General features: G+C 38.8%; 1 protein-coding gene across 2 annotated transcripts in view; it reads left to right on the top strand.

Moving 5' to 3' along the window:
- DIAPH3 (diaphanous related formin 3) overlaps positions 1-27,917 on the top strand; it is a 470,657-nt gene that overhangs the window by 41,301 nt on the left and 401,439 nt on the right. For both annotated transcript variants that reach the window (XM_053665456.1, XM_053665455.1), the window contains 2 exons: positions 10,377-10,544; positions 20,542-20,646. In XM_053665456.1, the coding sequence (XP_053521431.1) occupies positions 10,377-10,544; positions 20,542-20,646 (273 nt within the window). The remainder of the gene's footprint in view (positions 1-10,376; positions 10,545-20,541; positions 20,647-27,917) is intronic.

The following is a 27,917-nucleotide window of genomic DNA, read 5'->3' as shown; positions in this document are numbered from 1 at the left end:
GGTTACAGAGAAGACTTTGACTAGAGCTTTTCAAAAGTATTATTCTTTGAGGAGCTCTGTGTTAGTCACCTGCTGCTGTATAATATTATCTGAAGACTTAGTTGGAGCTTCCAAGATGCTGTGCTCCCATGAGTGCTGGTGGGAGGTCTTCATGCTGCTGTAGCTCCTGTAGTTCAGTGCTTGGTCTTGTGGGCTTCGTTCGCTGTAGAGGTGGTCTCGAGTGTCCTCATTTGGCAGCTTGGCATACCCCAGAGCAGGGGATCCAAGAGGGAGTGACACAAAATCTGTACTGTCTGTTATGATCTAGTCTTGGAAATGACCCTCCATGGTTTCCGTAGTATCCTATTGGTTACACAAGTCAGAGGACCACTGGGAGCCCTTTCAAAGACTGGCCACTAAGACTAAGGCAGTTCATCATTTGTCCGGCCTGGCACTTACACTTTAGTAGGAGAGGGCATCAACAATTATAAAATAAATAAGATAATCATAGGCTTTCTTAGTGTCAATGAAATGACACATAGAGGAATACACTGTGCTATGACAGAGTGGGGAGCGTGTAGACATGTAGTACGTTAGATAGGGTGGTTAGCTAAGGCTTTTCTGACCTTTTAACTTAAGGCCTGACTGTCAAGTGGTTTTATTTGCTATTATCAACTCACTGTGATGGGTACGAACGTGAAAGGCGAAGTGGCTCGGTTAGCATAACACAGCAAGCAAGATTCAGAAGTCAGACTGCAGAGCCATGTATTTATTATCAAGTTGCCTGTTTAGTTATAAAGCTAATGAAAAAGTATCACTATTTAAGCTGTTAGGTTTTCCCTCCTCTTAAATATGATTCAATATTAGATGGAATTTGATAATTTTAGTGGTATATTTTCTCTGGATTTCAGTTATCATATATTTAAATGGAAATGATTCTATAATCACAATGAATTTTTGGTTCATTTGCTTAACACTTCTGGATTGTATGAAAATATCAATTCCTTCAGGTTCTAAGGAAGTGTGTTTATGATCACATAGTTTTCCAGACTTTGCAAGTTGTAGGAAGACCAATAATCATAGTATCTTCCTTTTGTTTTAAATTAAAGGAGTACTGTTTTTAAAATGTTTTAAGAGTTATATACTGTGTTTTCACTGTTACCATGTTATGCTATAGCTAAAAATCTAGACAGTTTATAAAGAGCTTGTTTTCGGTTAAATTAATTTTATTTAAACTGTCATTGGTGATTATCAGTGTGGGGTAATACTCAGTAGGGTGCTCATTTAATTTCCCCTGAAGATAAGTGATATTAATTATAAAACTCAGTACACCCCAGACACAGCTGTAGCTGTATTAATTAAGTGTGGCGCACCACCTCAAATAGCATTATAATAGAATTCCCTCAGTCTTCTGTGTTTAACCAGTTCTTCAACAAAGGCTAATTGTTTGTACTTTGTCTCCTTGGGTTGTTTTTCTAACTTATCTGTAAGACAAGAATTTGAAAAGTAGCTACACAACTACAGAAATTGTAAAAGACACATACTCCCAGCCAAATTGCCAAATACAAAATAACAACCAGTTATAGTCAGTATGATGGGGATTTATATTGTGTTTTTATGTACAAAAGTATTTTAAAGTTTGCTTTTAAAAGTTTGCTTTTATGTTTTATTGTGTCTTGCTTTAAGCAAATAGTATGTGCAGTTTTACGAAAGATAAATTAGTGATTTTTTTTCATTTGTGAGTGGAGGACACATAGTATCATCCCTTTAAAAATGAAATTTCTTATTACATTTTAAATGATTTGATAGTAAAATTCACTTTGCACCTAGGTTTGTAATAATGTCTCGATTACGTGGAATCTACCTGTAGTGCTCAATGGCTCATCACATAGCTGGGAACAGTTTTATGTTAAGCCTGAGGTATTCAGCAAATTCAATTTACTGTCCTAGTATAGGGGGAAGGATTGTATTTCTTTTTCTCCTATGGCTCCTTTTTTATTTTGTCTTTCATGCCTTCAACTCAGGGCAAATAGATAAAAGCATTGTAATGGAATTATGAAACACTGATCTTTTGTATCTCGCATTACTGTTTGGACCTTTGAAGATTTACAAGATAGAAGAGGGATATGCTAATTTTTCCTATTGTGCCTTTAGCTAGGTATGCTAGTGGTAATGTGCAAATTAATTTTTCCACTTGTATAAAATTCATCCTTCCCCAGAGTTTAAGTGCTAAGTGTATGGGGAAGTTGTGCTAATTCTGTTTTATTATTACTGTATGTATTCTGATATTGTTTATTGATAAAAATACTGTCCTACTAAAAACATAATAGGTTGACTCTCTTTCCCCTTTATGCTATTTTATAAGCCAACTACTATGCAGTTTTTATGTGTAAGTGGTTTGGAGCTTGTTCGTTGTTAGTTAGACGTGCATTCAGTCCGATGCTGTTGCTCAAGCTCCTAGCACAGTGACTGACATGTAGAAGAGACTCAATAAATATTAGCCATTGCCATTTTTATGACATTTAGAGATTTTTGTTTAAGAAAGGTTTGTGGTTTTTTTTTTGGTGAAAACTAAAAATTTTTATTCTACCACAGATGGAATCATTAAGTTATATAATAACAAATCAGCTTGTGAATTGCTTGAGCACACTTCCCATTCATTGACATGTTTACACTTATAATATCGATGTTGTATTAATGATGTTTTGCTTAATTTCATGTCGTAATGTTAGCATATTAGTCAAGTCATACCTTTGTGGTGTTCGAAGAGGAGTCGGTGTAGTTTTCACACTGAGGGACTGTTACTGCATAGATGGGAATGAAGAGGTAAATCAGAAGATAGAACAACCAGTCTCATTTCTTAAAAACAAATTTTTGTATCTCCTTGGTTTTTTAAAACATATGAATATTTGGGGTACTAAGGTATGGAGGTACAATCACTTCTGGAAATATATTCATGCAAAGGCAGTTTTATGTTTATGGGTTATTCCTAAGGAGAACCTGTTTATCTCAGTGAGTTAGATAGATAACTCTTTTCTTTGCTACTGCAGTACGTTGTACATACCTCTTGCTGCATTTTCTACATAGGTATATAATATCCTCTTTATGCACTTGTCCCCTTTGCTGGTTTGATTTTTATGTCCTAAAGAGCTCATGTACCTTTGTATCGCCAACGTCAAACAGAACAACCTCTCAGTGCTCTTCATTTCTTTTTGAAATCTGGGATTCCATTTGATGTAATTTCTTGGTGGCATGAAAAACATGAAATTTGGTATAATTTTTTCTGACACTTCTTGTATTATAGGTCTGCCAGAGGCAAATTCTCTCAACTTTTGTGTGTCTGAAAATGTTTATGTTTTGCTTCTATTTATGAAAGATATTTTCACTGGACATAAAAACCCGGGATTGACAGTATTTTTCTTTCGGTACTTTAAAATTTTTATTTATTATTAATTATTATTAATACTTTTTGATTGGATGTTTATTGTATTATTTTCCATTACCATTCAGTCCCCTTGCATCCCCCTGCCCCCAGCACTCACCACACTGTTGTGCATGTCCATGAGTCCTTTTTTTTTTTTGCTTTATCTCTCTATCCCCTACCACCCTGCAAAGCCCTGTCCCACTCCACCCATTGTCATCCCACTCTCTATCTGTGAGTCTGTCTTGTTGGTTAGTTCAGTTTGTTCATTAGTTCCCACATGTGAGTGAAATCATATGGTATTTGTCTTTCTCTGACTGGCTTCTTTCACTTGGCATAATGTTCTCCAGGTCCATGCATACTGTCACTAAGGGTAACCTTTTCTTCTTCTTTAAAAAAAATTAATTAATTAGTTAGTTAGTTATAGAGGGGAAGGGAGGGAAAAGAGAGGGAGAGAAACATCGGTGTATGCTTACCACTTGAGCGCCCCCTACTGTAGACCTGGCCCATAACCTAGGCATGTGCCCTGGTTGGGAATTGAACCAGAGCCTTTGGTTTGCAGTCTGGCGCTTAATCCACTAAACCACACCAGCCAGGGAAAATTTTTTTTCTTTTTTATAGCTGAGTAGTATTCCGCTGTGTAAATTTCCCGTAGTTGTTTTATCCACTCATCTGTTGATGGACACTTGGGCTGCTTCTATACCATGGTGATTTAGTTTAATACTGCAATGAAAATAGGTGTGCTTATGTTCCTTCAAATTAGTGGTTTGTGTTCCTTCAGATGTATTCCCAGAAGTGAGTAGCTGGGTTGAAGGCAGATCCACTTTTAATTTTTTGAGGTATCTCTATCCTGCTTTCCACAGTGGCTGCACCATTTTGCATTCCCACCAATTGTACAAAAGGATTCCCCTTTCTCCACATCCTTGCCAGCACTTGTTTATTGATTTATTGATGACAGTAATTCTGACAGGTGTGAGTTGATATCTCATTGTGGTTTTAATTTGCATTTTTCTGATTATGAGTGACAGTGAGCATCTTTTCATTTGTCTGTTGGCCATTTGCATGTCCTTTTTGGGGAAGTGTCTGTTCAGGTCCTTTACTCGTTTTTTCTTTTTGCTGTTGAGTTTTATAAGTTCTTTATAAATTTTGAACCTTAAGCCCTTATCACATGTATCAGCAAATATATTCTCCCATTCTGTTGTTGATGATTACCTTTGCAAAAATTTTTTAGTTTGATGTAGTCTCATTTGTTTATTTCTTTTGTTTTCCTTTTCTGGGGAGATATGTCCAATAATGTTGCTACAAGCAATGTCTGTTATTTTGCTGACTGTTTTCTTCTAGAATTTTTATGGTTTTGGGTCTAACATTTAAGTCTTCAATCATTTTGAATTTATTCTTGTGTGTGGTATAAGAAGGTAATCCAGTTTCATTTATGCATGTGTTGTCCAATTTCCCAACACCATTTATTGAATAAACTATCTTTAGACCATTGTATGTCCTTGCTTCCTCTGTCAAATATTAATTGACTACAAAGTTGTAGGTTTATTTATGGGCTGTCTGTTCTGTCCATTAATCTATGTGTCTGTTTTTATGCCAGTACCATGCTGTTTTGATTACTATGGCCTTAGAGTATAGTTGGATATTAGGTAGTATGATTCCTCCAACTTCATTCTTTCTCAGGTTGCTGATGCTACTTGGGACCTTTTGTGGTTTCATATAAATTTTTGAAGTATTTGTTTTAGTTCTTTGAAATACATCATTAGAATCTTGATAGGAATTGTATTGACTCTAGATTGCTTTGGGGAGTATGGACATTTATTTTAGTGATATTCTTTCCGTCCATGAACATGGTATGTGCTCTGACTTATTTGTATCTTCTTCAGTTTCTTCCCTCAGTGTTTTATAATTTTCTGAGTACAGGTCTTTTACTTCCTTGGATAGGTTTCTTCCCAGGCATTTTATTCTTTTTGAAGCAACTATGATTGGAATTGTTTTCTTAATTTCCCTTTCTGTTAGTTCATTGCTGGTATATAAAAATGCAACTGATTTTTGGATATTAATTTTGTATCCTCTTACTTTGCTGAATTCGTTTTTCAGTTCTAGTAGTTTCTTGGTGGAATGTTTAGGGTTCTCTCTGTGCAGTGTCATGTCATCTGCAATTAAAGACAGTTTTACTTCTTCCTTTCCAATTTGGATGCCTTTTATTTCTTCTTCTTTTCTGATTGCTATGGCTAGGACTTCCAATAATATGTTGAATAAGAGAGGTGAAAACAGACATCCCTGTCTTATTTGCAATCGATCTTAAGAGGAACACTTGTAGTTTTTGCTCCTTCAGCATGATGCTGGCAGTTGGTTTGTCATATATGGCCTTTATTATGTTTAGATATGTCCCTTCTAATCCCACTTTGCTAAGAGTTTTTATCAGAAATGGGTACTGGATTTTATCAAATGCTTTTCCTGCATCTGTTGTTACGATCACGTGGTTTTATCCTTCATTTTATTTATGTGGTGAATCACATTTATTGATTTGCAATGTTGTACCAACCTTGCATTCCCAGAATAAATCCCACTTGACCATGGTGTTTGATGTTTTTGATGCATTGCTCTACTCAGCTTGCCAATATTTTGTTGAGGATTTTAGAATTTATGGTCATCAGGGGTATTGGCCTATCATTTTTTTCTTTGTTGTGTCTTTATCTGATTTTGGAGTTAGAGTAATGCTGGCTTTGTAAAATGAGGCTGGGACCTTTCCTCCTCTTGAAATTTATCAGTTTGAGGAAAGTTGTGTGTCCTTCTCGAAATGTTTGGTAAAATTCTTCTTGAAGCCATGTGGTCCAAGGCTTTTGTTTGTTGGCAGTCTTTTGATTATTGCTTCGATTTTACATTCTCTGATTATTCCTGATTTAGTTTTGGAAAATTGTAGTTTTCTAGGAACTTACCCATTTTGTCCAGGTTGTCCAATTTTTTTTGGCATTTAGTTGTTTATAATATTTTCTTACAATCCTTGGTATTTCTTTGGTGTCAGCTGTTATTTGTCCTCTTTCATTTCTGATTTCATTTATTTGGGTCCTCTCTCTGAGCTTTTTCTTGATGAGTCCAGTTAAAGGTTTGTCAACCTTTTTTATCTTTCCAAAGAACCAGCTCTTCGATTCGTTGATCTTTGGTTTCTTTCTTTCTTTTTTTTTTGGACTCTATTACCTTTATTTGTGCTCTGGTCTTTATTATTTCTTTTCTTCTACTCACTTGGGGCTTTGTTGTTCTTTTAAAGTTCCTTAAATTGTGAACTTAGATTGTTTATTTGAACTTTTTTTTTTTGAGATAGGCCTCTAATGCTATGAATTTTTGTCTTAGCATTGCTTTCCCAGTGTCCCACAGATTTTGGATTGTTGTGTCCTCATTTTCATTTGTTTCAAGGTATCTGTTGATTTCTTCCTTGATCTCATTGTTGACCCATTCATTGTTTAATAACATGATATTTAACTTCCATGTCTTTGGGTGTAAGTGTTCTTCTTGTGATTGATTACTAGTTTCATAGCAATGTGGTCAGAGAAGATGCATGATAATGATTCCAATCTTTTCAAGTATATTGAGACTTGTTTTGTGCCCTTACATGTGTTCTACTTTAGAAAACATTGATGTTGTCTTGATAAGTATATATGTTCTGCTGCTTTGGGGTGAAATGCTCTGAAGATATCAATTAAGTCCTTTTGATCTTGTGTGTTGTTTCAGGCTGCTGTCTCTGTTGATTTTCTGCCTAGAAGATCTACCCATTTAACACATCACTGACAGTGATGTGAAGTCAGTGTGTGTTAAATCACCAACTATGACTGTATTTCTGTTGATCTCCCCATTTATGTCCATGAAGATTTGCTTCATATATTTAGGTGCTCCTATGTTGGGTGCATAAATTTTTACTAGGATAATATCCTCTTGTTGGATTTGTTCCCTTTATCATTATGTAGTGTCCTTCTTTGTCTCTAAGTGTTGGTTTTAAAGTCTGTTTCGTCAGATATAAGTCCTGCTACCCCAGCTTTTTTTTTCCCTTTCCATTTGTATGAAATAACTTTTTTTTACCCTTTACTTTAATCTGTGTGTATCTGAAGACATCACAATTGCTTGTCTCTATATCCTCTAGCTCTTGTTCTGGAGAATTCTCTTGTTTCTGTTGGTGTCTGTTTCTGTATTTTCCCATTTTGGCTGCTGCTTTTTATTTGTTTCTATATGTTAGGTAGAAAGACTGTGGTTCAGGCCTTTGTCAGCTGCAGCTTGTGACTGGCCCCAGTCAACCTGTTTAGAGCTATCAGCAGTCCACAGCATGTGGCCCCCTTGGCTGGGCTTTTTGTGTGCGAAGGAACCAGTCTGCGCACAAAGGTCACCACCTTTTATCGGCACTGGGCGCTGGGGGGGATCAGCTGAAGTCTTACAGAATTCCCAAGTATCTGCATTACTTGTTAAACTAATTGGTGATGTAGCATCAAGCAGTAATCAGCAGCCAGGCCTAGGGTCCACAGGGTGGGGTGGTTGCTTCCCCTCAGGCTGATGCTATTTGGAGAGGAGTGCTCTGCCTGAGGAGGATGGCTCCTGCAGTGTGGGGAATGATTCGGCACAGCTATCCTGGCGGCTGTTCCTTCAGTTCTCTCTCCTGAGCTGCAAACCCAGGACTCTCCTCCAATGTCTCTGGTCCATTCTGCCCTCCCTCTGCCAGAGACTGGGGTAAATGGCTGCAAATGATATTTTGTGTGCTGGCTCTTTAAGAGGCCCTCTGAATCTCTAGGAATCTCCACCTCCCTGCCCGCCCCCCCCCCCCAAACCCTTCTGCTTTTCACAGCTGAATGTTGTCTGGGTTCCTTTCCTGGCTCTGGTGCTGTGGGCTGGGGAGCTCAGCTTGTGGTTTAGAACCCACACTTCTCAAGTGAATCCCCCAGATGAAATAACCCTCCAGGACTTCAGCTGCCACCCATGGGATCCCAGACAGCCCTCTTGTGCCTGCTCCACACTCCCTACCATTCATGTTGTGGTGAAGTGGTTTCTTCGGTCTGTGTTTATAACGCTTCTCTCCAGCTAGTGTTTAGTTGTTTTTTCAGGGTGATTTCTCTACAATTCAGTTGTTAATTCCAGAGTAGTCCTGGGAGGAGGTTAATGTAGCTTCCATGTACTCCTCTGACATCTTGGACCCCTTCTTTTGGTACTTTAAAGACCATTCCATTGTCTTTTGCTGTCATTGTTTCTGGTGAGACAGTAGTTATCATTCGTGTCATTTTCCTCCTGTGTATATAATGTCTTCGTTTCTTTGTCTGCACTTCTGTGGTTTTAATTTTAATTTTCAGCAGTTTGACTAGGAGGTACCTGAGTGGTGTTTTTTTTTTTTTTTATGGGGTGGGTGGTATGTATTTTCCTTGGTGTTTGCTGAGCCTTTTTTTTTTTTTTAATAGAATGGTTATCTTCTGACATTTATCTTCTGTATTATTCTCACTCTGTTGTGCTTCTGGACCCCAATTACACTTGTGTTACAATATTTTGTATTGTAGCACAGATCTTGGTTGCTCTGTTCTTTTTTTCTTTTGTGTTTTTCTTTTTCTTCTTTCTATTTGTTGTGGTTTTCATACTTTCCTTGATCTGTATTTAGGTTTACCCATTCTTGTATCAGCGATGTTTAGGTTCCGTTAAGCCCATCTAATGAATTCTTTACTTCTGATCCATTTTTTGTTCTAAAAGACATTAAAAAAAGTTTTTCTGACCTTGCTGCTGAAATTTCCCATCTCTCATGCATGGTGTTCACTCTTTTCATTATATCTTTTATCCTTTATATCTTTTGTTATTTTTATAAATCTTATTTTAAAGTCTGTCTGGTAATTCCACCATCTAAGCCATGTCTGGGTGTGCTTCTTTTGACTAGGGGACACATTTTCTTGATCTTTGTGCATCTTGTAATGTTTGATCGTTTGGTGAACATGTAAGAAAATTATAGTAGAAGTTAAATAATACTTGCTTCCAAAAAAGCTTCTTTCAAGTGGCTAGAATGGGTCAATGAGATCTCTAGTTGAGCTGAGTTTTGGCTTCCTTGCTGCTTCTGTTTTATTCAGCTCATTTTTGGCCTCATGTTTTGAGGGCTTGGGATCTGAGCAGTAATGAGATTCTGGCTGTGTGGTTTTTGACTTCATGACTGAACCACTAGCTTTCAAAACTCTGGGGTGTCTGTGTTTTAATGTCCTGATGCCCATTTGTAGGATAATGGTAGAGTTTTCTTTATGCTTTCAGCCCCACTGCTGGCTCTTTCTTCAGGTAGTCTCTGTCTGACCTGATACCTTTATCCCAGGCCCTAATGTGTTGGGATTTCTCTCAGATCATTGGTTTAGGCCAGAGGCTTCAGAGGGCAGCTGCTTTGCATTTTCCTCCTGTGCCTCTCATGCCCCAGGGAACATGTTGTTCAGCTTTCCTGTGCTCCCCGCCATTGCGTGCTACCCGATGGAGCTGGTGAAGACTTCAGGGCAGGAGTTTGTAGGTGGGTGCAGACTGGTTTCCTGGCTGGGCCTTTGTGACTTGGGCTCCTGGGAATTCTAGTCTCTCGTGCCAGTACCTGTGTTCCTGTCAACAGTAGTTCATTAAAAATTTGGTTTTTCTTTACCTCTGTTTAACTACTTTTTTGCTATTTGTCAGTGATGAGAGCACCTGCACTTTTCTTTTATCCTTTACTGAGGACATGCTTATTGATTTTTAGAGAGGGGAGGGCAGGAAGAGAACGAGGAAGAGAGACATCAATCAGTTACCTCCCATACACACCCCAACCGGCGACTAAATCAAGTCCATCACTTCTTGATAGTTCTTGTAAATTTTCTCGTGATCTCAGCTCCCTGATAGTTTGAAGTCAACAGGTACTTGTTGACTTCATGGGTTGACTTCATATGTGATCGGCCTTGTTTGTTTATTCATGTTGAGAAGGAGATATTTACATGTGTTCTACTTTATTCTTTTGTAGCTGGACAGATTTGCCAGCATAAAAATTCCAGGGAGCAAGAAAGAGAGGCCTGCACTTCCGAACCTGAAGGCTGCATTTGCCAGCAGTGACTGTTCCTCAGAGACGATGGAAAACCTTCCGAAGCCACTGTCAGAGAATGAACTCTTAGAGCTTTTTGAAAAGATGATGGTAAGAATTAGAGTCTTATGAAATGTTTGGTGTTAAAGCCTTAGCTTATGGTCATGTTTAGAAACGCTAAACATATTTGGAACTCGTCATGTTCCATAGAATGGTTTCTGATATCATTTAACATGGCACTTTAGGCATAGAAACTTTAAAGTGACAAAAAAAGAATGAAGAAAAATACTGTACCATAGATACTCTAAAGTATCAAATGATACATTTTTGTCTTGAATGGATGATCTAAGTGGCCTTTTTAGGTTCGGATGCATGTTTAGGAAGGCGGCCACAGCGCTCTGCTGTGTGTGACGCTGTTGAGTGCGCTGATTTGTTGACGTGCTTTCTTTCCTTCTTGGTTCTCAGGATAACCAAGTTCTTGTAGTCCTGCAGTAGTTACACTGGTAGAGGCTTGAACTCCTTCATTTCGGAATGTGCCTGTTCTGGGAGAGACACCTGGTGTCCTTCGAGGCCTTCTTCAGTGGGTTCTGAAGTCAATGGTGATGCTCTGACAGACTCAGCCGCTGGCGTTCAAGCCGGCTGGACTGATTTAACCCATAACCCACATGTTAAAGTATATTCAAACCACTTACTACAAGTGAATGCTAATTTTATATAAATAGATTATTTACATATATAGTTTCTGCCCTCAAGTTGCTGAACTCTTAGGATTCAAAACAAACAATTGAAAAAATTAAGAGTAAAAAATGCCTGAAGGTAGTGTTTAATGATTAAGTTATTTATACATTCAGAATAGGAACGAACTACTTTAATTTTTGTGATACCTCATTAGGTTCAGGGGAAACCAAGCTGGAAAGGAAATCATAGTAGTTTGGGAATATTTAGTAGAGAGGGTGGACTAGAGACTGGTCTTAACTTAGGACAGAATTTGGACAGCAAAGGGAAGGGCTTTCTCTTGAGATGGGAGGCAGTAAAGACGAGCTAGGTTTCAAATAGTTCACGTGGTGGGGAAACTGAGGGGCTGGATAAAATAGACTGGGATGATTATTTGGGACAGATTATGAAAGGATTTTATATGCTGTTCTGAGGAGTTATATATTATTTCAGCATCATTTTGTTTTGTACATGTCTATTTAATGTACAAATTGGTTATTGGTTTTGATAGCCTCATTTAGTTTTGGAGGATTATTGCATTCACCTGTTTAAATTAGAGTATGCGATGTTCTTGGGATTTGGGAAAAAGTTAATAGCTGGACTCTTCACTGGTCAGCTGGAATCGGCAGGTGTTTGCTGTTATACTGCCTTATTTTCTTTTCCTCCACAAGTGTTCGAGTTCAGTGTTGCACATGGCCCTTCAGAAGACCCCAGGAGGAAAGAATGCCTGGTGTGTGCCTGCATGGGATTCTTAATTCCCGTTAGTGATTCCTAACTTTTCATTGTTGAACATACATTTTATTAGTACTGTTTTGCATGGACCTTATGTTTGGGAACTTCTGATCTCATGTCAGTTCTTGATGAAGTGCTGGCTTTGATTTTAATTAACCATACATATATACTTCTTTACTAACCCTTGTCATTATGAATTGATATAATTTCAGCCTAGAAAAACAACAAAAAAATTAACTTCTCCCCCTTTATTTGCTAGCCCTTGCCCCTCTCAATCAGGCTGTGTAAAGGCCTCTCTCCACATTACTACCTTGGACCCAGGATACTCCAGTGCCCATTCCTTGCCCTCATCCATGTCTCAGACATGCAACCACTCACCTAAATCACCTGGGAGGTTCTGGAATGGGACTCTTGTGGTTCCGTTGTGACTACCTTGTTAAAATAAATACTTTTTTTTTCTTTTTGGTCATAGTTGCTGGTGCCATCTGAGTAAGTAGAGCGAGTAGGCTATTGATATTAGATAATTACAGAGGTTTGTTTTATCACCACAAGCCAGGAAAACAACTGCCTTGAAAGTAGTGAATGTAGTTTATGGTGTTCGGTTCCGAACGTGATTACTTTGGAAGTGTTTTTATGTTAGTCTTACCCTTCTCCTGGCTGAGAGTATCAATTTCAATAGTATGGGCAGGGCAGATGGATATTGACATTCCTGAAGTGTTTACAGAATACATATTTAATAACTGGGCCAGATCACTTGTTAAATCTTAACAGGACTTCCTGTTGGCAGAGATCTTTTGCGATCAAATTCACTTTACTAAGCAGAATATGAAATTGTTGCTTTTTCAGGGCTGCTCAATTTGCTAATAAATGAGTTTGTCACAATTAAGTTCTTTTTTAAAAATGAGGACTAGGTTCTTTCCTTTCCCTTCCTTTCTGATTCCTTCAACATATCACAGACATTATAGGGAAGATCTGCTGATGATTCTGAACATGAGAGGGGTCTTTCTCCTTTTTAAAATGCGAATCAATAACATTTTTCAGGTTTTTTGGTGCATCACATTTTTGACAAATTTAAAGCTGCTTCTTTGTCTGTGGAAGATGCAAGATTTAGGTTGGGTTTGATTTTCGGCTTGTACCTACTGGTGGTATTTTTATGAATAAAAATTCTTTTGATGAGGCAACAGGTAGTAATTTGCCACTTTAATCTTTCAGCATTTGCACCTACAGAGGCTTCATACCATTTAAAATTTGCATCTAAAGACTTTGTTTTGGCATTGTGCCACTTTAAAAATGATTCTTATTTAACATTATCGAAGGTACTTAAATAATTTTTACGTGAAGTAAAAACTTTGTTTTGAAGAACCTCTTTTTCCTCCTCAAGACAATCCTTTGAAAGACAGTGTGCTAACCTGATTATTTAATGACTGTGAAGTACACTGTAGTACTTCAGCATTGGTACTCAATTCAGTTGTTTAGGAAATTGATTTGCTTGGTCTCTGGATAAGAGTTTTAGTGTGCTTTTAAAGTGCTGAAGAATTTGTAGTTACACTTCTTAAGGGCTTTTTTTTCCCCACTTGTCTTTTCGTGAAAGCAGAATTTTTACCTGAAAGCCCATATTGGTTTCTTTGTGGATCTACTTATATGAAATAGTTGTGCGGACATCATTGTATATAAAACTTTGATTTCTGGAAGTCAGATTTCACTAGTTACTCTTGAACTCACTGTAGATACATGTAACTGATTTTTGAACCAGGTGAACATCATAGGTGCAAGTCGAAAGTGACTGTGTATTCCACCTGTTGCCCCTTCAACCGGCCCTCTCAGCTTCTTTCCTGTCCCTGGATTAAATCTCAGGCAGGTCCCAGAGCTTTCTGTTCACTTTCTGATAACAAAAAAGCCTTAGTTTAATATAAATAACTTAATTTTCATCCCCCAAAACTTCCCCTCTTTTCCCCTTTCAAGCCTGCTCCCCTTGGAGTCTCTAGTGGGGGCTGTTTGGGGGGAGTGAGGGCTTTGGCCCATTCTCTGTTTCTCCATATTATTCTTCTCTACTCTCCAGACTGAATGTCTCCTCTAGGATTAGATTGGAGGTGAGGGGAGGAGGAACAAGAATACAGTTGCTATAATAATAATAAATACCCATGGTTTTATAGTCAGGCATTGGTGCCCTGGGGTGTTGTATTTTCTATTACTGCTGTAATAAATTACTATTACTGATTTGGTGACTTAAAACAACACCAACATAGTGTATCACGGTTCTGCAGGTCACAGTCCAGGTTGACTCACGTTGTTTCTCCAGGTTTTGCAAGGTTGAAATCAGCGTCTAATGCTTGTGCTCTTACTGGTAAGGCTTTGGGAAAAATATTCTTCCAAGTTCGTGTTGGCAGAATCTAGTTCCTTGCTGACTGTCATCTGGGGGCTATCTTAGTTTCCAGACTCTCGTTCCTAGGCTTCATGTGGGCCCCCATATCTCGGAGACATCAAATCCACCGCACGCTTAGAATCTCCGGCTTCCCCATCTATGGCATCTTTTGCCTACATCTAGAGAAAGTCCTTTTCTTTTAAGGACTCATGTATTACCTAGATAATCCAAAACAATTTCCCTAAGGATTTTAAAGTTTGTAACCTTAATTGCATCTGCAAAGTCCCCTTTACCTGATGGAGGTGTAGGAGATTACATGGACCGACTCCTTGCTCCTCTGGTATTTCTGGGGCACCTTCCACCCTCCCCTCCTCAGTCTCACCTACAGTTCCCTTGTCACTGGTGACATCTGCTTTGTCTGGTCTTCTTTCCCAGTGTTCATGACCCCATTCCTCTGCTGGGGTCACCTTTTGGGTGCACTGCCTCTAAATGGCCCAGGCCTGCTTCCTCCCTGGGGTCCACGTCTTGTCCAAGGAAAGTTAGTGCCTCCCTTGCCCTGAGCTCCTGTCCTTTGGACCTTCAGAATCTGTTCTCTACAAAGAGCGGTTTACTCTGGCTCTTTTTAACTGTAGCTTTTTAATTTTTGCAGTTGTTTTCTTCCAGCTATTTACTCCTCTAATTCTGTGTGGCTTTCTGATGATTAGGTCCTCTTTGCAACATCTAACACTGCTGACCATCCCCCCCTCTTTGCTTTTTTCCCCCCTTTGGGCCCCATGACACCTCATCCCCCTTCCCTCCTTTCTGGCCTCCTTTCTGGAAAGTTCTTACCAGTTTTCTTTCCAGGTTTCTTCTTCTATCTGTCCTTTTATTTGCCCTGAGTGTTGCCTCTGACCATCGTGTCTTCCCCTGCACACTCCTCCAAAGGGCTCAGAGCCCTTTCGTGTTGTACATTGTCTCCTGCTTTGATACCTCACTGTGGCTGCTACACCAGAACAGCTGTAATCAATCTCTCTAAATACGCTCAACTTGAACAGACCAGACACCGAGCTCATCATTTTCTTTTTATTTTTCTGCTTTATGGAGATATAGTGGATGTAAAACATTGTGTAAGCTCAAGGCATTCAGTGCGATGACTTGATAAACATATATATGCAAAAACTAATATAAACAGAGCCACTTTAAACGGGTGCTGCAACTGTCGTCCCAGAGGAGCTGCCTTGGAAGCTGACTCCTCAGACCTTTCAAATGTTGAAGCAGGGCTGAATAACCTGGACTGGGCCCGAACCTTGTGTCTCAAACAATGGCAAAGATAAGGACAGATATTAGGACTAAAGGACTGATAACTGTGAGAATAAAAATTAAACACAATGTTTAGAATTGGCAGTGTCACTGTGTCGGCTTATCTGCACCGATAGAAATTCCCTTAGATTGGTGCAGCCACTGTGGAATGCAGCATGGATTTACCCCCCCCCCCCCCCCCCCAAATGAGAAGTGGATCTGCCTGACAACCCAGTGGTTCCACTTCTGGGAGTACATGCAAAGAAACCCAAGACACTAATTCAAAAGAATATACGCACCCCTATGTTCACTGTAGCACTATTTACAATAACCATGATTTGGAAATAGCCCAAGTGCCCATCAGTAGATATGTGGATAAAAAAGCTGTGGTAAAGTTACATAATGGCATTCCACTTGGCTGTAAAAAAGAAGAATAACTTACCTTTTGTGACAGCATGGATGGACCTGGAGAGTATTATGCTAGGTGGAATAAGCCAATCAAAGAAAGACCAAGTATTATATAATTTCATGTGTATGTGAAATCTAATGAACACAATAAACCAACAAGTTAAAAACAGGCTCATAGATACAGAGAACAGACTGACAGCTGTCAGAGGGGTAGGAGGTCGTGGGCTGGGTGAAAAAGATGAAGGGATTAAGCAAAAATATAAAACACACAACTCATAGACACAACAGCATGGTGATCATCAGAGGGAAAGGGGGTGGGAGGGGTGAAGGGAGACAAATGATGAGGGAGGGAGACTTGATTTGGGGCGCTGTGCACACAGTACAGTCTATAGATGATGTGTCATATAATCGTATGCCTGAAACTTATGTAATTTTATTAAACCATGCTACCTCAGTAAATTCAATAAAAAGAAAAGGGTTAATTCACAGTCTATGTTGCTAAGGTTTTAGTAGAATTTTAACAACAAAAACAACTACTCATCAGACAGACAGACAGAAGCTAAAGTTTTGATTTGATGACTGCTTAAATAGTATTTTTGAATGAGACAATATTCAGTTAAATAGCTAACTGATGGGTTTGTTTCTGTTTAAAGACTACTGAAATATTGACCTTACTCAAATTGCTCTTCAGGCCCTAGGTAGTTAGCATGGCTGTGGTTAGGTGTTCTATGTATTTTCTGCTCGGTATTTTCTTGATAGACATTTAATGAACTGTGTACACATATCAGTATATTGCTGTACAATGGCTGAAACTGCCACTTTGGAGCTGCTTTAGAATCTGTAGCTTCAGTGTCATTTTATACCCGTGCAGTGCAGTGGGTGTCTCAGTGCATGTGTCATGGAAGAACTGGTTAACGCAGGATGGTTTGTAAGCTTGTTTAGGTTTCTGCATTCTTCTTAGAAAGAAGCCTTCTTATAATGTAAAGTGAGTTACTTTCAAGTGGTGTTGTGGATACTGTGGGTACCCCCCCCCAAGACCCCTTCACCAGGGTGGTGCATGCCTACCCCAGTGCATGAGTGAGGGTCCTAGTGATTGACAGCTGTCCCTTATTCAGAGATTTGGCCTCAGGGAACTATGGCTGATTTGGGGGTGTCCTTTCAGGAGGTACTGACTGTGGGGCAGTTTGGGCTGAAGTGAGAATCCACCTGAGGCCACGTTTTCGAATGTCTCTTTTTCCTGTCTTCCCTTGCTTCCTTCACCCCTCGTTCCGAAAGCATCCCCTCCCTCTATTAATCACGTGCGCTCCAATCCCAGTTGTGAGGCTGCCTCTAGGAAGCCTGACCTAAGGCAGTGGAGCTATGATATGATCACTTTGAGCTGAAGCAAACTTAAGGAACGTGGAAATTGATGACTCGGCCACAGGGTACCCACTGTGATTACCTGGACACTGCACCAGACGTGGGATCTGGGCTCTGGTTCTGGAGTTTGTAAAAACCAGCTAGCTGTGAAAAGCCATTTACTTGAACAACAATAATAGGAAAAAAAAAGCCATTTTATTTCTCTGAGTCTATCTTTTCTGTTCTGTAATATATAGAGCTTAGATTATGCATTATTCAGACTCTCATGTTGAAGATTTTCCCTTAAGGAAGGTGGTTATTACAGGAAGGTGTTTGGCTTCCCTTGATGCCCCCAACTCTAACTTCTGGGGTAGCTTTAGAAGATGCTTAGCTTTACTCCTCTGGAATTGCAATAGAAAACATGGATGTGCATTTTCTAGAAAAAAAGCTTTCAGTATATTTCCTAAGGAGTTTGTGACCTCCACAAGTTCAGTGCCAATGAATCACAGGGTTTTCTTCTTTTAGCCCTTTGTAGATAGAGCTTAAAAATCTAAGAGCACTGCGCCCTTTACTAATTCATTCATTCATTCATTCATTCACACACACACACACACACACACACACTTTTTTTTCTATTCCCATATTTCTTTTTCCTTTTGTAAAGGACAGAATTTTTCTTATACTTTCCAGTGCCATTTTCTCCTGGACATGCAGAGAATAACTGTGTCTTTGGATGAAGTCACATACCTCATAAATGCTCTTGAGAGGTTTGTGTTGTTATGTGTAGTTGATTGCAAACTTCTTTGTAGTGTCATTTCTTCTGTTTCCTCTTTGTTTTTTTTTAAAACAGGGACTGTCAGCACACCTGTGTTGTGAAGGTGAGTACTGGTGAGTACTGTATTTAGACCAGGGAGGTCAGACAAGCCAGAGGAAAGAGGGTGGAGGAGCTGTGGGTCTGGTCCTTACTTCCAAATATGCTCCTTTTTTTGTATAAGCTCATGTCATCTTGAAGATGCCTTTCCACAAAGAAAACAGTAGTCTTTTCATCTTTCATCTGTCTGTCTTGAAATTTTATTTTGACTTTAACCACAGCTGATGGGTTTTCTGCTTTTTAGTATTCTGCATCTATTAGGTATTTTAATTTACTGGCTATGGAGGCTGGGTCATGTTTGGTCATCAGACAGAAGGAAATATAAAAAAATAGTGAATAATTTTAAATACGTTCTTAATGTTCTTTGGTCCCCTTCCTTTTACAATAAATATTCCCTAATTTCCCCATTACGTTTTTCCCTGTGAAAATCCTCATAGATAATATAAACTATCTACACTTGTAACTTAGAAAAATTATTACACTGCCTCGCCAAACTTATATAATAAAGCAATATATATTTCAGTATAAGCAATTGGCTATGATGACTCAAGAAGGCACAGCACAGTCACATTCGTGACTCTGCCTCATGGTCCCGTGAGCACAACAGCTGCAGTGTAGGTTGATATAGGTGTGCTGTTCTGGTGACTCAAATGTCAAAGGCAGTATTTGTCCTGCGATACCTAAATTTCAGAAATGGAGCACACCTGTTGGTAAAACTAAACAAACAAAAGAAAACCAAAACTCGACACCCTTAAATAAAAACAGTGTAACTCTAAGTTATAGAGTAGTAGTTGTATTGTTGGAAAATCCCACATATAATTAAAACCATGCAATAATATTTAATATGCAACAATTTACATATAAACTCCATTTTACATCTCATTCTATTGAATCAGAGTTTAGGCTTAGATAATTAAGATTTTCTCCTTTTTTTAAGGTATGTACACCTGAGAGACAGGAGAGGTTTTCCCCCCATTTTTTCTGTTACCTGTAGGGCAAGCCCACTTGCTGTGAAAAGTCTGGCATGCGGTTCCCCCAAACCTTGGCAGAAGCCCCTCAGTCACACTGGCAACCACAGTGCTCCCCGGCGTTTTCAAAGTGCTTCTGAAGTGGCGTTAAGGCCTATGAAAATCACTGGGTTAGCAGGAAAAAATAATGACACAAAACAAACCATTATTCACATCATAGGATATTACTAACCAGAACAGCCAGGAGAGACATTACTAATTACTATCTTTTATTGGAGTGTCAAATGGAACAGCTTATAAGACCTCAAATATTTATATCAAGGTGCAATGAAGGGAATTTTGACTTTTAAGTGCTTCAACAGTTCGATAGCCAAAATCTGAATCAGCTAAAGCCATAAACTACAGTGTCCGATGAATTGTAGCACCCTTCTAAAACTTGGAAGAAGTTTAACTTGCTGGACTCCAGAGGTGATCCAAAGTTCTGAATTTCGTGGTCTCATTTCTGAGTGGCAATGGAGTTTATCTTCATTCAGGTTTTACTCTGTATGTCAGAAACCACTCAGGGCTAATCATCGGGAGGAAAGCCACTTTGGCTGTCCTTCTTACACCGTTCTGCCTTGTCCGAGGCCCTTTTTCCTTTGGCAGAACAGCTTCTGACTCAAGCAGCTTAACTGGTAGATCCTGGTAACAAGTCTTATATTTCTGTGGATATACTTGACTTGTATTTTTAGTGAGGATTAGGCCTAAAGCAATATCCAGGTCACTTAAACCCTTGTTTTGAATGGTGCTTGATCAATGTTAGAGTTTTAGGTGGTATCTCTTTATGTAACTGTAATTTTTCTATAATTTGGAACACTGAATATGGTTAAAAAGTTAATGAGTATTTTAGATGAAGTGAAGGAGAGACAAAACTGTAGACTGCTTCACCTTTTGGAGGGGTCACTACTAGGTACTTGATAATCGCTGCTTATAGCTATCAGAATCTGGAAAGTGGTTGGCTTTACTTACCTTTTAATTTTTATGAAACATGGAGCAGTGTTTTTAAAACAGTGCAAGATAGTTTCAGGTACAGTGTTGGTAAAATATATACTTATATATACACCCATATTTTGAAATTGTGAATCTTAATGGCTTTATGAAAGGCAGATATCTCCAACTGTCTAATTACTATAGTGATGCAGATGTAATTTTGCCAGCCTGCCGTGAATTTAAAAAGCTGTTTCAGGAAGTGTTTTACCTGAGAAGATGATCTAGAATCCTCCTTTCTCTGTACCTCAGCTCTTTTCCTCTCTCTCCTCCAGGCAGAACTACATACAAATCATTCCAAAACAATTAATGCTGCTGTAGTCACAAATTATTGATTTTCCGTTCATAGTGTATGTAGAGTGGCTGCTCTACTTAGATTCTAAAATGAGGCTTTTTAATTGTATTTTCCAGGAAGATATGAATTTAAATGAAGATAAGAAGGCACCATTGCGGGAAAAGGACTTCAGTATCAAAAAAGAAATGGTGATGCAGTACATCAATACTGCTTCCGAGGCAGTAAGTAAAAGTGTCAAGTGAAGAGATACTGCTGAGACGTGCTGTGATGCGGGAAACAATGCGCGTGTCTGGTGAAGGGCTTAAGTGTGCGGGCGCCACGAATCAGAGGGCTTTTGAGTGTGTAATTATGGGCACACCAACTGTACGTTTGTTTAATTTAAAAATATTTCTCATCTTATAACTTTAAGCTGCTTTTGTATTTTAGCCATTCACGTTGCTAAGAAACACTGTGATTAGTTGGTTTATTTACTCTAAGATAACTTTTCTTGTTAGTGAATTAATGTGGTTATTGATTTCTACGTCACTTGTAAATTAGGATAGTATTTGTATTATAGAAAAGTGAGACTGATTTTCCTCCAACTGCCTAAATCAGGATACTTGTGAGTTTTCGTATTGATAAAATTATCTTATAACTGATTATAAATGTAGACATTGAAAGGAGCATTGAGCCTCTACATCGTTGCCAGTTTTCTAGGGAAACTTGAAATATGTGGGCTGACGTAATGACTAAATGTCTGAGAAACCATGACTGGCACCCAGAATCAATTACATTTAGTTCCTGGACCAACAAATGAGCTTGACCAGTCATATAAAAATTGTAAATAAATAGATTAGATGAAAAATATAAAATGGAAACTAATGAAGAGTCGATCAGTAGAGAGGCCATAAAAATGATTTTGGCTGAATTTAAGATAGAATTGGATTAGGGAAAAATAACTTAATGTACTATAATATTCACTGGATACTTTAACCTAAGCCCAGATTAAATGAATATAAGTTATTTATACTTTAACTCCATTTATCTGATAGACCAGTCAGTGACTCTGTAATATTTATTTTGGAAGAAGACTCAAGTGATGTTTAATTTTTAAGCATGTCTCTCGTTTTGGCAGCCTGCCGTTCAGTTGTAGAAATCATTGAATACTGAGATTTCAGCTCTTTATATAGGTGGGTGCTGTACTTGCTAGCATGATACAAATTGCCTTTGTACCTTAACGATACTTGGACATCACAAGTTAGCATTAGAAGTCAGAGCTCTTAAGCTTTAGATCAATTTATTTATCTGTATTTGATCTTGAGCATTTTACTGTACCTCCCTGACCCTCAATTTCCTCATCCATAAAGTAGAGCTAATACCCAACAACATAGGCTTGTTGTTAGAATTAAATTGTTTATTCCACGGTTAAAACATAACAGATTTTATAACTGGTGGCTGCCTCTGTGGTAGCAGTGGTGGCAGTGGCAGTTGCTTTTTACTTTTATTTTTGTGGTTTGTTTATTGTTTGTGCTATTGAAATTATTATACCATAATTAAAAATAGAAGTAAATGTACATCAGTAAAAATACAATTTTACTATTAGACCACATTTCTAAGACATGCCTTTGTTCACCCATCACATTTAGTAAGTGTCTACATGTCAGACACTATTTTACGCCTTGGAGATAGAGCATCAAGATAATCCATCAGGGTCTCGTGAGCAACCAGGACAACACAGAAACATGAATAATAGGTGACATAGGTGACAAAAAGAGCAAGGGAGTGGAGAGGGTGTAACTGTTTGACATAGAATAATCAGGGAAGAGTACTCTGATTTGGGAAGTTTAAATCCAACAAGCAAGCCTTTACATGATATAATTACAAGAGATACGATATTAGAGCTGGTTTAAAAAAACCTTGCACTTTAATTCTTGAATTTCAGGTAATAAACAGACTTTTGAGTAGGAGAACAAACCATTTTGAACTTCATTATAGTGGATCTATTTCAGTTTGCATTCACTGATTTAAAACTCTAATCCCCTAATCATTTTGTACTAAGGTTGGAATTTATTTACCAGAATTAGTTAATTAGATTATCAGGATTGAAATAGATTAGTTATCTAAAGTCTGATTAAAGCCTCAACTCATTTAATTGGCGTGTGGAGGGTCAAGGCTTTTCCTAAGAGGGTTGTGAGTAATTTGGCAGGCGTTTAGCAAGTGCAAGCTGACCAGTCATCTATTTTCACTCTGGAAGTAGAAACACATTTTATTAACTCTAAGATGTGGGCCTTGTCATGCCAGTATATTTAGGTTAATGAGTACTCACAAAGTTACTCTGAGAAACCAAACAAAATTCACAGATAGGTTGTGTTAGAGAAGATGTGGGGAGTGTGTGTGTGTCAGATATACTTTTGTTATCATTTCAGCCTTAGAATTTGCTTTGAGATTCTCTTTTTGGGGGAAGCATTAGTATTTTTTAGAAAATAGTGCTGATGCCTAGCCAGTGCTTTGAAAATGCTTTAGAAATGTTCATTTAACTCTCAAAGTAAGGCTGAAGTAGATTAGCTTGGTTTTTAGAAGAGGGGGAAAAATCAATCAAATTAGGTTATTTTGAAGACCTTAGTAAGTTTCAGTTTAGGTAGCAAAAGTGTAAAACTGAATTTCTTCAGTTAGGTAGGATTTCAAAAATTTTATTAAGCAAGTATTATGTGTAGAGGTGGCAAGTGCCAGATTCACAAGTTTCTAACCTATCCTAGGGCATGGACATGTGACCCGGGTTTGACCATTATGATCTGATGGCCAGGGCTGCTCCGGGCTTCTGAGACAGGTTTCCCTCCCTCGTAGAAGGATCCAGAGCAGGAAAGGCAGTGTCTTCACCGCTGAATATGAGAGGGTGTGGATTGCCTGAGACATCTTAGAGCTGCTGCTCTGGTCTGATGCCATCCTGCCTCCAGATGGTTCTATTGTATAAGATACACGTTTTGCTTTAAGCTGCTTTAAGCTGGGTTCTTTGCTTTGCGGCTGTGAGCATCCTGATGTGCCATCCAGATACACTTTTGCCTGTGCAGGATCTCTCTCCATCACTGATTCACGCTGGAAATTACTCCTTCCATCCAAAGGAGCTTCTTATAAGATCCTCCCCTCACCCAGTATACTCAGAGCATACCCGAGAGGGGTAGGTGCTACATGGACTAGGGGCCCATTCTTAGTCAGTGACTTGCCTCAGATGTTTAGCAGCAAGTCTATTGGAGAAAACTTCTTTCAAAAAGAATGATACCTATTTTCCTTTTGTTCGGTTACTAGCTAGAGGGTAAAACTATTCTGCAATTGGTGGTAAGGACCTTGAAAGCAGAATGTGATATGATAGTCCAAGTAGAAGTAAATTTACAGTTCCTGAACAATGTAAGAAAATTCTGGAACAGAGCAAAGAATATCTTAAACCATAATGGCCTACTAATTTTTCCTATTTTCTAAATGGAAGGGAGCTAGAATTTAATATATATAGATCTATTATATAAATGTATCTAATTATGCTTAATCTGAGAATAGTTCTTTATTGTGGTTTAATATTTTTAATCCCTTTCTTCCCTTAAAATTCCTGAAGCATTTTTACAGACACTGTTAAATGACGTTTCTGTAGTCAAGACTCTTGCGCTTTTTGTGGGCGAGCCAGCTTAGGAGCTGTATCCTCATAGAGTCGCTCCCTTCACTCAAACACTAACCTGGAAGGAAGAGTTTTCCTCTTCTTTTTGGTTTTGATTTATCATATCATGTGTCTGTGGTACCAGTGTTCATGTTGATGTTCATTTTCTTCTGGGTACTTGAGCTGTATTTAGGGTGAGCTGGCTCAGGATATATTGTGTCTGGATAGTGTGAATGTCTCTCACGACAGGCTTAACAGAAAGCTACGGATTTGTTCATACCCCATTAAAGAATGGGTTAACCTCCCACCCCTTGTCACAAATGATTAGTAAAAATAAAACATTCGCTTTACTTTCCCCTCCTTTTTCTGTCAGATGATTCTTCTATTTGTTGTTCCACATTTAGGCTTTTTCAGGGTAACCTGTGCCAATACCACAATGAAGTAGTCCTGAAAAGCCAAAATATATCCCCGAAGGTGAAGGCAAATCGCCCAGGGAGGAAGAGGCTCGGGAGATGAGCGGAGGGGAAGGGGAGGCAGGGAGGCAGAGTTGGGGAGAGGACAGGAGAACCGGAAGGATGTCTGGTTCCGTGTGGGGAGGTGGAGTTTCAGGGAGAGAAATTAGGCGTTCTTAGGGAAATTTTGTTTATGCTATATAGTGTTCAATATCTTCGAGACATTTAGTATGTCTTCGAGAGCTATTCAGTGGAGATAAGCATTCGCTCATCATTGCGTTTGGGGTCATCTTTTCCTTTTTTCCACTTTTTGCATACAAGACGATGAGGCTGTGCAGACTGTTTATTTCTGTGCAGGTTACAACTGGGCTGCTGCTACCAGTCAGCACGTAATTACTTTTTTAAATGATTGTACCATTAGAGGTGGGTAAAATGATTCAGAAATTTTCTTTTTAAATTTATACTTCTAGTTCCTCTGTTTTAGCTTCGAATCAAAAGCTCTCATTGGCTTCCTGCTCCTCCCTTCCCACCATGTGTCATCCTTTATTCCCTATTTATGTTTATTTTTTTCTTTTTGATGTTTTTTCCCAGGGAAGGAAGCAGATTTGTATATATTTTCTCTAGATAGAAAATCTAGTGTTCATTTGTTTTAGTATTGATTTGCTAATATTGTTCTACCAGTAGGGATATGTTCATACCTTTCAGTGTTTATTTTTCTTAGAGTTCAGTTTAAAATAAAAAAAAAAATTGTTGATTGTAGAGAGAGGAAAGGTATGTGTGTGAGAGAGAGAAAGAGAAAGAAAGATTGATTTGTTTTTCCACTTATTGTTGCATTCATTATTGATTTTTTTTGTAAGTGCCCTGACTCGGGATTGAACCTACAACCTTGGCCTGTCTCCTCAGATTCTCTGACAAACTGCGGTACCTGGCCAAGACCTTTAGAGCTCAGTTTTATATTTTAATTTTGGAAATTGTTGTCAGATACAGGTAAATCAAGTTTTAAAAATTTTTTCTTTCACTTTTCATCGCTGTTTATATTTTAATCATGGTGTAAAATGTAGAGGAACCAGACGGTTTTACTTGTTTTTGCTAATTAAAGTTAGTGTGGATAATATTTTGGCTTCCACATCGGGTTAGGGATTTGATCAAAGCACCCTTCTAACATAAAAGCTGAGTGAAAATTTGTGGCTGGTACTTGGTATAAGACACATATTAATCAACAATGCCCTTGCTTAAGATACTTTGCCTGTTCATCTCCAGGACTTGCTTGTTGACCAGGATGAAATTTCAGAGCCTTAGGGCAATGAACCAATTTCTTGTTAAGAGGATTTCCTAGTAATCTGTTTGGCACTTTAATTTCCATTTGTGCCTATGAAGGACAGGTTTTATTTATGTACCATTAAAATGATCTTCCAGCTGCTGAAATGCATCCGCTTTCTCAGGAGCAGTTTCTGGGCAGTCCCAGCAGCGTTTGCTGGTCTCTGCCATTACTGAGACTCTCATTTGTTTAGGCAGGAGGTGGCAATGAACAAAATAGGTACCTTTTCTTTTATTTCTTTCTTTTTCTCTTTTTTTTAAATAATGAAAGATGAGTTATGTTACCAGTCTTCTTTTTTTTTTTGAAGATTTTATGTATTTATTTTTAGAGAGAGGTGAAGGGAAAGAGGGAGAGAGGGAGAGAAACATCAGTGTGTGGTTGCCTCTTGTGCACCCCCCACTGGGGTCCTGGCCTGCAACCCCGGCCTGTGCCCTGACTGGGAACCAGACTGGCGCTGCTTTTGTTGGCAGGCCCGTGCTCAAGCCACTGAGCTACACCAGCCAGGCCTTATTTTTTTTATAGGAAGAAATTACATTAGGTGTAAATTAGAACTGGGTACTTTTGGTCTTCTAAAAAACTTACAGTTATTTAAGATACCTTTTCTTTAAAAAAGACTTGCCAGATGTAGAAGCATTGTTACTACTAGTAAAAAGTGCTGTAATTTTAGAGCTCAACATGGTCAGTAATGCTTTCACTGACTGTGACATTAGATGTCATCTGAGATTTTTTTCCCTCTTGGGTATTTGAGTTGTTTCTTGGTCTAAGATGTTGTGCTATTCCCATGCTCACTTGTTAAATTTTTATGAATGTTAATTACGTTTACCCTGTGTATTAACGGCAAAATTAGTGAAAACTTTGAAAGTGCCAGAGGGAAGAGACATGTGGTTATGATGAGGATGAAAATGATGCGAAACTATCCTTGTTGAGTGAATTTTTTGAGAGAGGAAACAGTTATGAAGGGAAGAGTGGAAAACTGAGAGAAGTGCTATGATGTACAGTTGCCTTTCAGTGAACAAGGGGAAAGTTAATTGATGAAATGAGGGGAAAAATAATTAGGAACCATGGCTTTCAACCTTGATATCTTTTAGAATCATCTGGACAACTTTAAAAATCACACTGTCCGTACCCTAGTATTTAACAGTTAAGTCAGTGTTCCTGCAGATGGGACCCAAGTATCAGTATTTAGTAAACCTCTGGGACTCAGGTGTCTGTCTAGCCCGTAGCCCAGGATGGCTATGAATGTGGCCCAGGACAAGATTGTAAGTTTACTTAAAACATTACGAGACTTTTTTTGTGATTGTGTGCTGCAGTGTACTTAACATGTGGCCTAAGACTCTTCTTCCAGTGTGGCCCTGGGACACCAAAAGGTTGGACACCCTGCTAGGCGATTCCAGGGTACAGTCAAGGATGAGAACTATTGGACTGTACAAGATGTATCTCACCAGTAGATGTCCCCCCTTTTTTTCTGAAATCCTCACCCAAAGACTATGTTTTGTTTTGTTTTTTAATTGATTTTAGGTGAGGGCAGGGAGGTTGGGAGAGAAAGAAGACCAGATAAGACTCTGGCTGGCCTGTAGTGTAGGAAAGATTTCACAGCCTGAGTCCAGGTGATCGTGAGAGTGTGTGTATTAAGGCTGCGACAGTGAAACGAAGGAAAGACTTAGGGTAGAAGAAGTAACAGGAGAGAGCCTAGGCTGTGCTCTGCTTTTCTGAGATCTCCAGAAGTGTTATAGGAAAGGACTGAGCCAGGGGATGGGCTGTTAGCTCACTGGGAAGTGAAGGTCACAGTGACAGAAGTGAGCCAAGATGCAGCTGCTTTTTGCTCACTGGGAAGTCAGAGAAAAAGGGGAGCCCCAAAGACAGGATCGGGGATAAGCAGGGTCGGAGCTGCTGTTGCCCACTGCTCCCCTGGCTGCATGTCCCTGGGGACCCTTAGAGTTAAGGAGGAGGTAAAGGTTTCATGCTCAGGAAGGGGCATGGAATAGAGTGAGACCACACTGAGCAATATGTTAGAGTGAGCAACATGTTAAGGATGGCTTTATTACACTCATTTAGTCTTTGTCCTGAAGGCTTTTAAATTATTTTGCTGCAGGTGAAAAT

The sequence above is a fragment of the Artibeus jamaicensis genome, unplaced genomic scaffold (genome assembly GCF_021234435.1).
Source record: "Artibeus jamaicensis isolate MK-2021 breed Jamaican fruit bat unplaced genomic scaffold, CSHL_Jam_final contig_415, whole genome shotgun sequence".
NCBI lineage: Eukaryota > Metazoa > Chordata > Mammalia > Chiroptera > Phyllostomidae > Artibeus > Artibeus jamaicensis.
The sequence above is the reverse complement of the archived record's forward strand: the minus strand, read 5'-3'. Positions and strand labels throughout refer to the sequence as shown.